The 12,652-nt window shown below is 34.4% G+C and overlaps 1 protein-coding gene across 1 annotated transcript in view; it reads left to right on the top strand.

Moving 5' to 3' along the window:
• TRRAP (transformation/transcription domain associated protein) overlaps positions 1 to 12,652 on the top strand; it is a 102,092-nt gene that overhangs the window by 14,954 nt on the left and 74,486 nt on the right. Inside the window, exons 14-22 of the mRNA XM_050906188.1 lie at positions 1,823 to 2,150; positions 2,273 to 2,370; positions 3,012 to 3,206; positions 3,737 to 3,928; positions 5,684 to 5,849; positions 7,077 to 7,333; positions 8,208 to 8,408; positions 10,866 to 11,017; positions 12,142 to 12,341. Coding sequence (XP_050762145.1) covers positions 1,823 to 2,150; positions 2,273 to 2,370; positions 3,012 to 3,206; positions 3,737 to 3,928; positions 5,684 to 5,849; positions 7,077 to 7,333; positions 8,208 to 8,408; positions 10,866 to 11,017; positions 12,142 to 12,341 — 1,789 coding nt within the window. The remainder of the gene's footprint in view (positions 1 to 1,822; positions 2,151 to 2,272; positions 2,371 to 3,011; positions 3,207 to 3,736; positions 3,929 to 5,683; positions 5,850 to 7,076; positions 7,334 to 8,207; positions 8,409 to 10,865; positions 11,018 to 12,141; positions 12,342 to 12,652) is intronic.

The following is a 12,652-nucleotide window of genomic DNA, read 5'->3' as shown; positions in this document are numbered from 1 at the left end:
GCAACTGGGATAATATTTCAAGTATAGCGGAGATGCTTTGCCAACTCAGCTTATTCATTCAATGACTTGTTTCAAAGCAGGAAACTGAATGTGTATGATACTGGGGGTAGATGAACAGTTATTATTATTTTTTTAGATTTTCTTTTAAATTTTGAGTTGTAATCTCCTTTTTTTTCCCGGCTTAAGAGTGTGTAAGAATGGTATTTTTTTTAATGCCTTCTGGTTATGTGTGGGTTGTGGGTTTGTGGTGTGTGGTTTTTTTTTTTTTTTTTTTTTTTAAAAACCCTGAAAGAGGGTTATCTCACAGGTCCTTGGCATAGCCCAATACAATTTGTAAAATGTGAAATATCTGCACTTTCAAGACCTACTGATGCTTCTTAAGGATCTTCTTTACATGGAGGACTTTTTGGGGGCTTTTTTTTTTTTTTTTGGTTATTTTTAAAAGTCAGGAATGCACCCGAAAAGCTGTCATCCATGGGGTAGTACAAGTGAAACGCAACCTGCTTGCTGTAGCCAAGTTGTTAATGGAAAAAGGTTGCCTAGTGTTTCTCCTGCCACAACATGAAGATGCACTCAATTGTAGAGTAAAACACTTCTAGGGTAAATACTAGTTTAATAATCTTATTTTGGGATGTGAGAGCATTTCTTGAAATCTAAATCAAACTGGTGTTAACACTGTAACATAACTGAGGAAGCCATATGGCTGCTTGTTTTAGAAAGGGAGATCTAGGAATTCTGAATGTATTGGATCCCCTCCATCTTTGACTCTTCTCTGTCATTGACAGACTGTCATGGTTCTGAATGCACCAGGGAAGAGATTTAATTATTTTAGTCATCTCCAGGTTATTTGGTATTGCCCCTGAACTTTTTCAGGGCAGTAGTTTAGGTAGCAGGAGTTTAGGATGAATGGCTTTCATCCTAAATACAAAATACAAGTGACAGTGCAAGTGGAAAATCTTGATGTTATGCGTTGTAATGGGTCCTTTATTCCAGATTTCTCAAACTGAAGTAGCTTTCTAGTAGGGTTTGTCTTCCAAATAAACTTCTACTTTTTTTCTACTTTTTAAAAAATCTGTAATGTAGCACAGTTGTTTGGTCATTTGTTTATCAAATTAAAATTTGTAATAATATGTGAATTCAGAGAAGATACATCCAGGGAAGAAGGGAGCGTACAGAACTGTGGTGGTAGTGAAATACCTGAGCAAGCCAAGTAGATCTAGACTTAAAATCTGGGAAGTACAGAAAACTTTAAACTGAAACCTTGTGCAACATGTCCCTTGTTTAGTATCAGCCAAGAGGCAGAAACGTTGGGGACCACTGTTCTGCAGGATTGATTATTGCTTTCTAAATCTGATATGCTGCCTAAAACTAAAACCTAAACCTATAATGTATACATCTTTTAATACATCTGACATACATAATGTATACATCTGAAAAACTTGAGCTTTTTATGCTTAATAGTAAATATTTATAGACTGAAATATTAAGTCTTATTTAAAAAAATGAATTCAAGTAGCTTTTCATTTTAAATTAAGTAGAATTATAGAGAGATCAATTTTTAGTTGATGGTTTTACTAGTTTTCAGGAAATATTTTTACTTTTGGAACTTGCTAATAGTAAGCAAACTGCTTTATTGATACGCTTAAAAATGTTTGCTGTCATTTGAATGACCTCAGAAATAGTTGTAAATTTTATTGATCTCAGTATGCTGACTTGAAGTATTAGTATTATTAAATTTAGAATGATTTTTGAAGAAGAAACTGATTTTCTTTTTTCTTCCCCCTCCCTGCTCTTTCATTTGCCTTTCCTTTTTGTGCCTTAGGTTTTTGTTTTGAAATTTCACACTATAGCACGATACCAGCTTTCTGTAATTTTTAAAAAATGCAAGCCACAGTCTGAACTTGGGGCTGCTGAAGCCGCATTACCTGGAGTACCGACGGCAGCAAATGCAGCACCTGTTCCCGTTCCATCTCCTGCCCCAGCCACTCCAGTGGCCCCTGCACCAGTACCTGTATTTGAAAAACAAGGGGAGAAAGAAAAAGAAGATAAACAGACATTTCAGGTCACAGATTGCCGAAGCTTAGTGAAAACTTTGGTCTGTGGTGTCAAGACAATCACGTGGGGCATAACATCATGCAAAGCTCCTGGTGGTAAAACTGCATAATATTTAATTACTTTTATCTTTTGTAATTCTACAATTAAAACTCTCTAGCATGAAAGCAAATAGTATTTTTAATGGTTAACTACTGTCTTATTCTTTATCTTCTTTCAGAAGCACAATTCATTCCCAATAAGCAGCTGCAACCTAAGGAGACTCAAATCTATATAAAACTGGTAAAATACGCAATGCAAGCTTTAGATATTTATCAGGTATGTAACCTGGCACTTTTATTTATACAGTTACTGTGTATTAGATCTTTTAATAAGGATTTATTTGCCAGCTAAAAGACAAATTTCACGTGTGTATGTTTTCGTTGAGTCTTTAATTTGAGGACCACAGCTATTGGGAAATTTTGTGAATTTCAAAGTATTTATCACTTGCAAGGAACAAATTATTTTCTTAACAGCCGTTATTGTGTGTGTTTATGGAGGCTGGCCAGACTAAAAATAATTGTCTTTCATGTAGTGGATTAAATCTTTTCTTCAAAGAGATAGTTTAGCTATCAGTTGAAGCATTCACATGGCTATGTTTATCTTCTGTAGTTACACAAAGTACTGATGAAATGTAAATGTACATGATTTGGAATTAAGTAACTTTACAAATACACTATGATATCTCCTGCTGTTGTCTTTTTCCACTCCTGATTTCATGGTTTTAAAATTTGTGCTGAAAACACTCTATTTTAATATTTTTATTGTCACTGTTGGCTCTTGTGCCCAAATTCTAATTGTATGGGGCTTGCATGTGAAACCTGTAAAATCTCAGTTTTTTTCAAAGGTATTTTAAGAATAGTGGGGAAAAAGTTACTCAAATTCTGTAACCAATATATGTGTTTTCTCAATTGCTGTAGGTCCAAATAGCAGGAAATGGACAGACATATGTTCGAGTAGCAAACTGTCAGACAGTCAGAATGAAAGAGGAAAAGGAAGTTCTGGAGCATTTTGCTGGTGTGTTCACAATGATGAACCCTTTAACTTTTAAAGAAATCTTTCAAACTACTGTTCCTTATATGGTGGAGAGAATCTCAAAAAACTATGCTCTTCAGGTATTATGTTTTTGTTTACTTTTTTCAATTGATCATAAACCACATGTAGAAAATAGCCTATGCCTTGAAGTGCATAAGGCTAAAATGGAATTATAAATAATAATGTTGAAATTAGCATGCAGGATTTTAAGCAGTCTATAAAAATACTTTGTAAAGATGGATTTTCAAAAACTTTCCAGGCTAAGTGATGCAATACAAACATGAGCACTTCAGTTTAGAAGATATGAATGGACTTTATTCTTGAAAAGTATTGAACATTGTGGAGTTCTTGTTTTGTTCAGGTGTTGTGTTAATGTTCTACTGTTTTACAGAACGCAAGTCCTATAATACACAATTAAAATTAAACTTTAAACTTGAATACTTAAGTTATATGCATGGTTGTTTTCCACTGAGGATAACCTGAATCACTTGGGTAACAGTGGAGATGGGGAAAGAAATTTGTCTTAGTTTTTTGTTTTAAATAGATAGTGTTCTTTTCTCTGTTCTTCTCATTACAGCAACAATAACTCCTTTGTGGTTTCCTTTTATAGATTGTTGCCAATTCCTTCTTGGCAAACCCTACTACCTCTGCCCTCTTTGCAACGATTTTGGTAGAGTATCTTCTGGATCGGCTGCCAGAAATGGGCTCTAATGTGGAACTCTCCAATCTGTATCTCAAGCTGTTCAAGTTAGTCTTTGGCTCAGTTTCACTATTTGCAGCTGAAAATGAACAAATGCTGAAGGTAAAGGTCATTTGTGTTAAAACCAAAAAAAATCTGTTTTGACTCAATGCATTCTTCAGATGTCTGAAGAAACTTGGAGCTTTATGCTGTCTAACATTTGATAGTCTTTTCGTGTTTGAACCACTATTAGTGATACATCTCCATTTTTTCCAAATGCCAAGTACGTTGCCATATTTATAAGAGAGGGTTTCTGTGAATGTTTGCTTCATATTTGAAACTATGAAGTGATGTACTAATTCTGAGTATAAATGACTGATATGTGCTTGTGGTCTGATTAGGATTGCCATAAACCTGTGTAACTTCATGGTCAGGATATGCATATCTTCTTGCATATTTTTCCCCCTTTGTTTCCATATTAACTTAAGGCTTTTGCTTAGACTGGAGTCACTTTTTTGTGTGTTGGTGAATCTTGTTCATTCATGTCATATTCAATGACATGTACCTCTTGAATTAGATATTTCTGTGCTCTTGAAAAGTCTGGGTTAATGAATGCTATTTTTTCTATTGACAACATATTGTCTGTGTATTCCAAGGATCTATTTGTGTTGATGAGATCATCTCATTATTCAGTGAGTTTAGAAATACTGAGCTTGAAGCAAGAGTGTGCTTTTCTCATAAAAGTAACAGCTGCCTATATCCAGGAAAAATGTTAAGATATTAATTGAACCCTGCTCCTTCTCTCATCATTTCTCTCCATTTCTCTTCCTTCTACCGTAGAATAAACAAAATTTCTGATAGAGGTAACTGTGTGATAATCATTTCTGTGCTTAACGATTTGTTACAGCAGGATTAGTTCAGTTTTCTGGGTAGAACAGAGTAGGGACTACTAATTTTCCAGATTCTTTGAAAGATAAAAGTAATATGAAGCTATATTCGTAAGTAATATGAAGCAATATTCATATAATCTTGCTTAAGTTCTTCTAGTTTGTCATCAGAATCAAGGTCATTTGGATTTTATAAGCTGGAGATCCAATTTACGGAGTGTGATTTACTACCTTCACAGTTTCACGCTTCTGTTACTTTTTTTTTTTGTTTCTGCAGGGCTGATGATATGGGCCTTGGGGAGACAATTTAATTGAATGATGAAGGCTATTTGCAGCATTTGCATAGCAATGTAGAAAGCTTTTAGATGTTAGTAAAATCCAGAATTGTGTCACTGTTTGTCCCTGATCTGTGAGAATCCTTGTATTTATCAACTATTTTTAATGATTCCTGCAAACTGTTAATGTCCTCTGCTCTAGAAAGGCCACCAGTTCTGTAATCATTTTTTTACTTGTAAAAGTTTGCTTTCAAAGTGAAATTTTAGCATTCACAAAAATTAAGAATTAGTGATGAAGTTAGATCAGGAGTAAATTAATAGTGTGAAATGTCTTCTCTTGTCATTCTGACACTTCTGATTTCTGCTACACATCCCTAGGTTCTGTGGAGCAAATATTTTTCATTGTGTCAGATTTGCAAAAGGTTTTTTGTTTTAATAAAGTTACCGCTTGGAGTAGCAAGCAGACTTGATCATTTGGCTAATATGAAAGCAAGGTTTAATTAATTAAGGAATGCTCTGGGTTCTTGGTACTGTTCAAATACAGATTTACTTTTTAACAATTCTTCAACAGCAGTATAAAATTAGTGTGATATCTGAGTACTTGGAATAGCTGAAGGTTTTTGATCTGAAAAACTTGTCTCATGCTAAACTCTTGTACAGTACTATGACGATAAAATTGATATTTTATTAATCTTCAAGCTTTATTTTTTTTATAGCCACATTTGCACAAGATTGTGAACAGCTCTATGGAACTTGCACAGACTGCCAAAGAGCCCTATAACTATTTCCTGCTGCTCAGAGCACTGTTCAGATCTATTGGAGGAGGCAGTCATGATCTGTTATATCAAGAATTCTTGCCGCTGTTACCAAACTTACTGCAAGGTAGAACAATACCTTCTTTCCCCACCCCAGTTTCTGATCTTTTTATGTAAATAGTAGTAATAAAGTTATGTTATGTAATTAAAAAAACAAAACGAAAGCCCTAACCCTGATAAGTAGCTTCTGATTTTGAGCTTAGCAGTTGATCTAAGTATCTTGAACGTGGCTTATTTTCATTTACTATCAGCTGCTTCAGGCTCCATAGTTTTGGCTGCTTCACAATTTCTGCTGCTTGTTTTTTTGCTTTTCATTGTGGGGCTGTTGGGTTTTTTTCGTTTGTTTCTTTCATTCGTTTTTTGCTATGGATAACTTTGTTAGCATAAAGCATTGAGGAATAAGAGTAATAGGAGAAGCAACGTTGCCAGGCCATCAACGGTTTTGTGGGAAGAACGTTACAGAGAAGCTCTGGCTGTTCTGCAGTTGAGGGCATGTGTGTGCACCTGCAAGTGCATGATAAATATAAATGCAAGTAGTGTCAGTTTGCAAAAAGAAATGGAAATAACAATCAGTTTGATTAATTGAGCATTTGTGCTTGCAAGGACTGTGTTCCAGAGATACAGAGGATGAGCAAGGAAATGTGGAGAACTACTTAAACCTAAGGACAAGCTAATCAGAACAATTCCAGGAATGTGAAATCCTGTGGTTCCCATCTACAACTGTAGGGGCAAATTTTATTGTAGTTAGCAAATATGTATGTTATCTGTAAGCCATTGTGTAAAATACATGTCAGTGTAGAAGTGCTAGCTAGGTTTATGGAATATTTGAAATCTTGATGGGGAGAAAAATAAGTTGGGGAATGTGTTTAGTCGGTATGGGACAGTGAATGTACCTGAACTCATCTAATGTTTCTTTTCAGGATTCCAGATGTTTTAAAAACAATTTGTTCTGTGTGGATTTTTTTATTCATGCAAGGCTGAGTCAAATTATCTTTTCCTCGTTTTCATCTGCTGTGTTCAAATGCTACTTTATTGAGTCTAAATTTTAGAATATGCATAGATATTCTTTTTTTTATATGCATGTACCTACAAAAGCATTCATTGCATAAAATCCTTAGGTGTAAGTTATAATTATGAATGGTATTATATTTTGTAAATACATTATTTACAGAGCTATAAGCTTTACAGAATTTAAAAATGTCAGGTTATTCTGAATTTAGGAAATAGCAGTTTTTAACAATAAACTGTGGACTGTCTCTTTCCTTTGAGTGTATAACTTATCAATGATTTTCAGGACTCAATATGTTGCAAAGTGGCCTTCATAAACAACACATGAAAGACTTGTTTGTAGAGCTCTGCCTCACTGTGCCAGTTCGTTTGAGCTCATTACTGCCTTATCTGCCAATGTTGATGGATCCCTTGGTGTCGGCTCTCAATGGATCTCAGACGCTGGTTAGCCAAGGCTTAAGAACTCTTGAATTGTGCGTGGATAACTTGCAGCCAGACTTTCTGTATGATCACATTCAGCCAGTTCGAGCTGAGCTAATGCAGGTAAACATGTTGTTTCCTGTTAGACCACAAGAGGTCATTGATTCGCTAAATATTATTAGAAAGTTATGTGACCCTGTCGTTATAAAAACTTGAAAACTCTGTCATGAGAACCATACCAGTCTGATTTGTATGTAAAAGGCCAGTGGTGTTGTGCCATTAAACTGAAAATTCTGAAAAATTTAGAAGTGAATTAATAATTTCTTCTATACCCCCTGTTAAGGGGTTAAAGTTAAGACTTGGGACTCAATAGCAAGAATATTACTATGTTTAAGATGAGTTGGTACAGAAAATGATTAGAATTTGTTAATCTTTTAAAAAACAAACAAGAAAAGCTAATTATCTTCAGCATATCATGATTGACAGCTATATGGAGTCTTATATATACAGTGAAGATGATGTGGCTAAAATTTGGAACAATGTTTTAAATGTGGCTGTTTCCACTAATACAGTGCTTGCATATACTTTATCCTTTAAATATACTTTATTTGCTTTTTATATTTCAAAACTAGCTCTGTGAGGTTAATTCACTTCAGCCTTAACTGGCCTGCCTTTTTTTTTTTTTAATTCATAATGTTGTTTATATAATATTAGTCATAAACATGAAATTACATTTCAGTGCCGCAAAGATTTTGTAGCTGATCACAGTAATCTAATCTAAAACTGCATTTAGGAGAACCTTGTTACAAAGCACTTGAACTGTTGTGAACTGAGACTGTGTTTATTCAATCTAGATAAGTATTTTCTGGAAGTTATGCAGGATCGATTACCCAGATACAAGAATAAGTGCTTTCCTTCACATTTTTTTTACATTACAACTTGAAAAATTTTGAAGTGAGACTGGGTCTGACCATGTAACATTTAAAATACTTAACAGGCTTTGTGGCGTACACTGCGCAATCCTGCAGACAGCATTTCTCATGTGGCTTATCGTGTACTTGGTAAATTTGGTGGAAGTAACAGGAAGATGTTAAAAGAATCACAGAAACTACAATATGTAGTCACAGAAATCCAAGGACCCAGTATTACAATTGAATTTTCAGACTGTAAAGCATCCATTCAGCTACCAATGGAAAAGGTAAGGGCTTAAGTTATTTTCTGTGCTGAGAAACCATCTTACTCAGTTTTCCTTTATTACAGATTTTTTGGAAGTTTATTTGCTTGTAAAACCTTGATAAAATACGTGGTATGTCTGCCAGTTCCAGATAGGAATTAATGAATATCTAACATTATAGAATTTACGTAATTAAAAGTAGGTTTTAGGATCTCTTGCATACCTGATTTTTTTTTTTAATATCCCTTCAGTTAGACAAAGAGATTTCTAATGAATTTATGTTGTAATGACGAAACAGAATCTAAACCCACTTGTTTTTGTTTTGTTTTGTTTTTGTTTCAAGTAATTTTTGAGTTGCCAGACTTGGCAGGTAAAGGACAAAAAGTTGTTTCAGAAATCACTGCAAAGAGCTTTTTTGCTTTTTTACTATGTAGTGATCAGTTGCGAGTCTCCATATAAGGCAGGTAGACCTACACTAACTTCTTGCTTCATTTTAACATGCAAAATTAGGAGAACCTTGCCAACCTGTTCTTTCTTTATTTTCCCTTTAAACTGTTTTATATGTCACCCCTAAAATAATAGATTTAAACACGCTGTTCTGCTTTTATAAACTGATAGGATAGGGAGCTAAACTGGCACAAGTAAATGCTTTCTGTGCATTTTTTTTTTTCCCCTTCCTAACTTTTGGTGTACTGCTTAGATTAGGAGCGGGAATCTACTCTAAAACCTCCTTATTTTCTTTTTGGAGTATACCAAAAACTTATTGTAGAAATTCTTCGGTGATGATTATTCTAATGACTCCAATGATTTGGTTTTGTTTGTTGTCTCTAGGTTGGGTATAGTACCGCTTAGAGCTGCAAAATCACTTTGTACTTGTACTGGCTTTCATCCGACAATCTGTGTAGTGAGAACTAAGCATTTGTGATAATTACAGCAATCTAATCTGTGTCTATGTCTTGGGATCTGACAATGAAGCTGGATTCTGAGTTAATTTGGCCTGTAGAGTTTTAATAGTTACCTTTTCAATTACACTTTCATAAGTAGGTATGATCTGAATGTAGTAAACAATTTTCTTTACAGGCAGCTGGCTCTCTTTGGCTCCATACAGCCAACAGGCTTAAAAATAGCTTGGAAAAGTGATTCTTAAAATGCAGATAGCTTTACTGATTTCTCGTCTGTACTGAAACTGATGAGTTGAATACATATAAATACTGTAATTGCTGACATTTTCCTATCCCGCTAGGTTTAATTCAAACCAAGTTTTCCAAAGTATTTATGCATCTAACATGTTGATCAATGATATGGAACGATCTTCAGCTTCTTGGTGTTGACCAAGAAACAATGTTGTCTGCTGAATACTTTGTATCTATAAAAAGGAAATGTCAAATTAAAAGGAAAAAGAAGTGGAATAAATTGAAAATGAGAAATCCGTGTTTTCTTTCAGCGCTTTGGTAGTCTTCTGTGGTCTGTGTAAAATTCATTGTTCTTTTCATTGAGATGCTGATAAGGTGGTTCAAACATTGATGGCATGACAACTAGTTAAGTCAGTAAGTGGAAAGATGGTTTTCCTTTCAAAAAAGGAAAATGCCTGCTTCTTTGTAGCAGAGACTTTTTCTGCATAATCATGTTCAAGCATGCATGGTTAGATTTTATTTTCAATTGATCAGGTATTGAAATTCCTTATTTTGTGCACTCCGAAACAATGTTTATGTGTTTTTTTACTTAATTGCCTGTCTCATTTGTTTTTAATTTCTTCCTTTCTTTTTTTGGGGGGAAGGATAAAAAGTATCTAGCTGTGTGTTACATATATGCAAAATAGAAATTTTCCAAAAAGATGTACCCCACCTTTTCATCGCTTTCATATCTTAAGAGATTATTTGAATTATTCTGAAATCTTCTTGCAATATTTGAATTATTCTCAAATGTATTAAATCTTCTTGCAAAGGAAAAGAAGAGTACTATTTCCATTAAGTAAATGGCGTTTAGAAGTTGCTTACAGGGACATTTCATCATGTATGATGTAGCTCTTGATTTGTATGGAAAATATGACAAAGTAATTTGTAAGATAGAACATTTTTTGGTACCATTTATAGAGGTGTATAAATGCATTGTATACCTACAATATATAGGGATTAGGAACAGCAATTATTGCTAGAGGGAAGGTGAGCAAAATTTTCTGAAGGGGGGAGAGAGAGAATGAAAGCGTACCTCACTCATGACTTCAAATGCTTTCTGACCGTGGAAATAAATGTGTCTGCCCTGAAACTTTGCATTTATAAAAGCACAGCAAATACCATAATAGTTTCAAGTCCGCTCTCTCAGGCATTCTCTGCATTTCTTAACTCAGGCAGTCCAAGTTGTACATACTTTTAAAGTTACTTTTAATATGTATTAAAGAAACCGTTCCCTTGATTAATCACCTTATTGTAAATATTAAGAAGAAGAAGTGTTTGGTTACTATCTATCTTTTTTTCATTATAGGCAATTGAGACTGCTCTGGACTGTTTGAAGAGTGCTAACACAGAACCGTATTATCGGAGGCAAGCGTGGGAAGTAATCAAGTGTTTTTTAGTAGCTATGATGAGCTTGGATGATAATAAACATGCGTTATACCAACTTCTTGCACATCCCAAGTATGACAATTCTTTAAACGTAAATGTGTATGTAAAATTTATAGTGTCTCTAGAACAACCTAATTTAGGGACAGTGGTTAGTCTAGGCAACGTATTCTTCATGGGATTTTACCTACTGGTTTATCCTGCTTCCTTTTAAATCAGTGCAGGACTTCCCAGTAGGAGGAATTTTGTCAGCATATTATTTAATGCCAATGACATGTGTCAATGTTTCATACTTTAATTTTCTTCCCCTAATCACAGTCCAATGTATAATGTGTTAGATATGTCAGACATTTTTTTAATTAATTTTAGTTTAATATATTTAAATAATTGGAGTATTCTGGTGCTTAATTGCGTTTTAAAGATTAACTTAAATGTACATACAAAACATCACAATCTAACTTTTTACTAAAGTGAAAGAGATACAAAATTCAGTTTCATTTAGTAACCAAACTACAGCATAGTCACACATGTAACCTATGTTTGTCTTAGTGTGGGGGCTTTTTATTGGTGTGGGGTTTTTTGGGTGGTGGGTTTTTTTTTTCATCTTTTACAGTTTTGGTCACTGATACTTAATGAGTTTATTGCTTTTAGACAACTTTTGACATCTTTGCCTACAAAGTGTGTGCTGACTTCAACTCTTGCAGTGTATAAATGTAGCTAAAGAGTATAGTAGCTTTTATAATTTGGACTTGTTAGACTTGACATAAATATAGCTTTGCAATGAATAGGTTTTTCTGGGCAGTGATTTGATAAATAATGTTTCAGTCTTTCAAGATTAAAATCAAATGTCATTTTAAAAAAGGGAAAAATGTCAAAAATTGAAAATGACATTCTGTAATTGAGTTGCAGTGTGATGCCTGTATACCTATTATTTGTAATATACGTGGCTTCTTCTGAACCACTGGCTTTAAATGTTCCTGATGAAATTGAGCTATCCATCATGTTTGAGACCAGTGGTTGACAAAATTAATATGGACTGAGTGAACTAGTCTAGCTCTATCAAAATCAGGGAGAAACAGGAGGTGGAGAAGGAGTTAGGTATCGAGAGCAAACTTTTAAATCAGGTACTTGACAATGCTCATGATTGAGCTGCCAGTACTGCAGTTTAGGATTATAATGAACTTAGTTTTGTCTTTCAGCTTTACTGAAAAGTCCATACCCAATGTGATTATTTCGCATCGATACAAAGCTCAGGATACTCCAGCTCGTAAAACGTTTGAACAGGCATTGACAGGGGCATTCATGTCAGCAGTCATCAAAGATCTGAGGCCTAGTGCTCTGCCTTTTGTAGCCAGCTTAATCCGCCATTACACAATGGTGGCAGTCGCTCAGCAATGTGGTAAGTAATAGAGATCGTGTGGACTGTCATGAGAGGGGTGGAGAAGTTTATACTTTTTCTAATAGTAATTTGTTTTATGAAAGTCATGATATTGCAGTTGCTTCTGGGTAGATAGGTTGGTTTTTGTTTGATGGCTGAATTATGTTTTAATTCTTTTGAGCAGTGAAAAATATTAAATTTTAAAAAACAGTCAATCACCTAATAATACTTTTAAAATGCTACAGCCAATGAAATAATTACAGCTTGGAATAGTTTATATTTCCAAAGCATTTGTGTAACTTGATATACACAGTTTCTCTGATGGTCCTTTA

The sequence above is a fragment of the Gymnogyps californianus genome, chromosome 15 (assembly GCF_018139145.2).
Source record: "Gymnogyps californianus isolate 813 chromosome 15, ASM1813914v2, whole genome shotgun sequence".
Lineage (NCBI taxonomy): Eukaryota > Metazoa > Chordata > Aves > Accipitriformes > Cathartidae > Gymnogyps > Gymnogyps californianus.
Note: the sequence above shows the minus strand (reverse complement) of the source record. Positions and strands in the feature narration are given on the sequence as shown.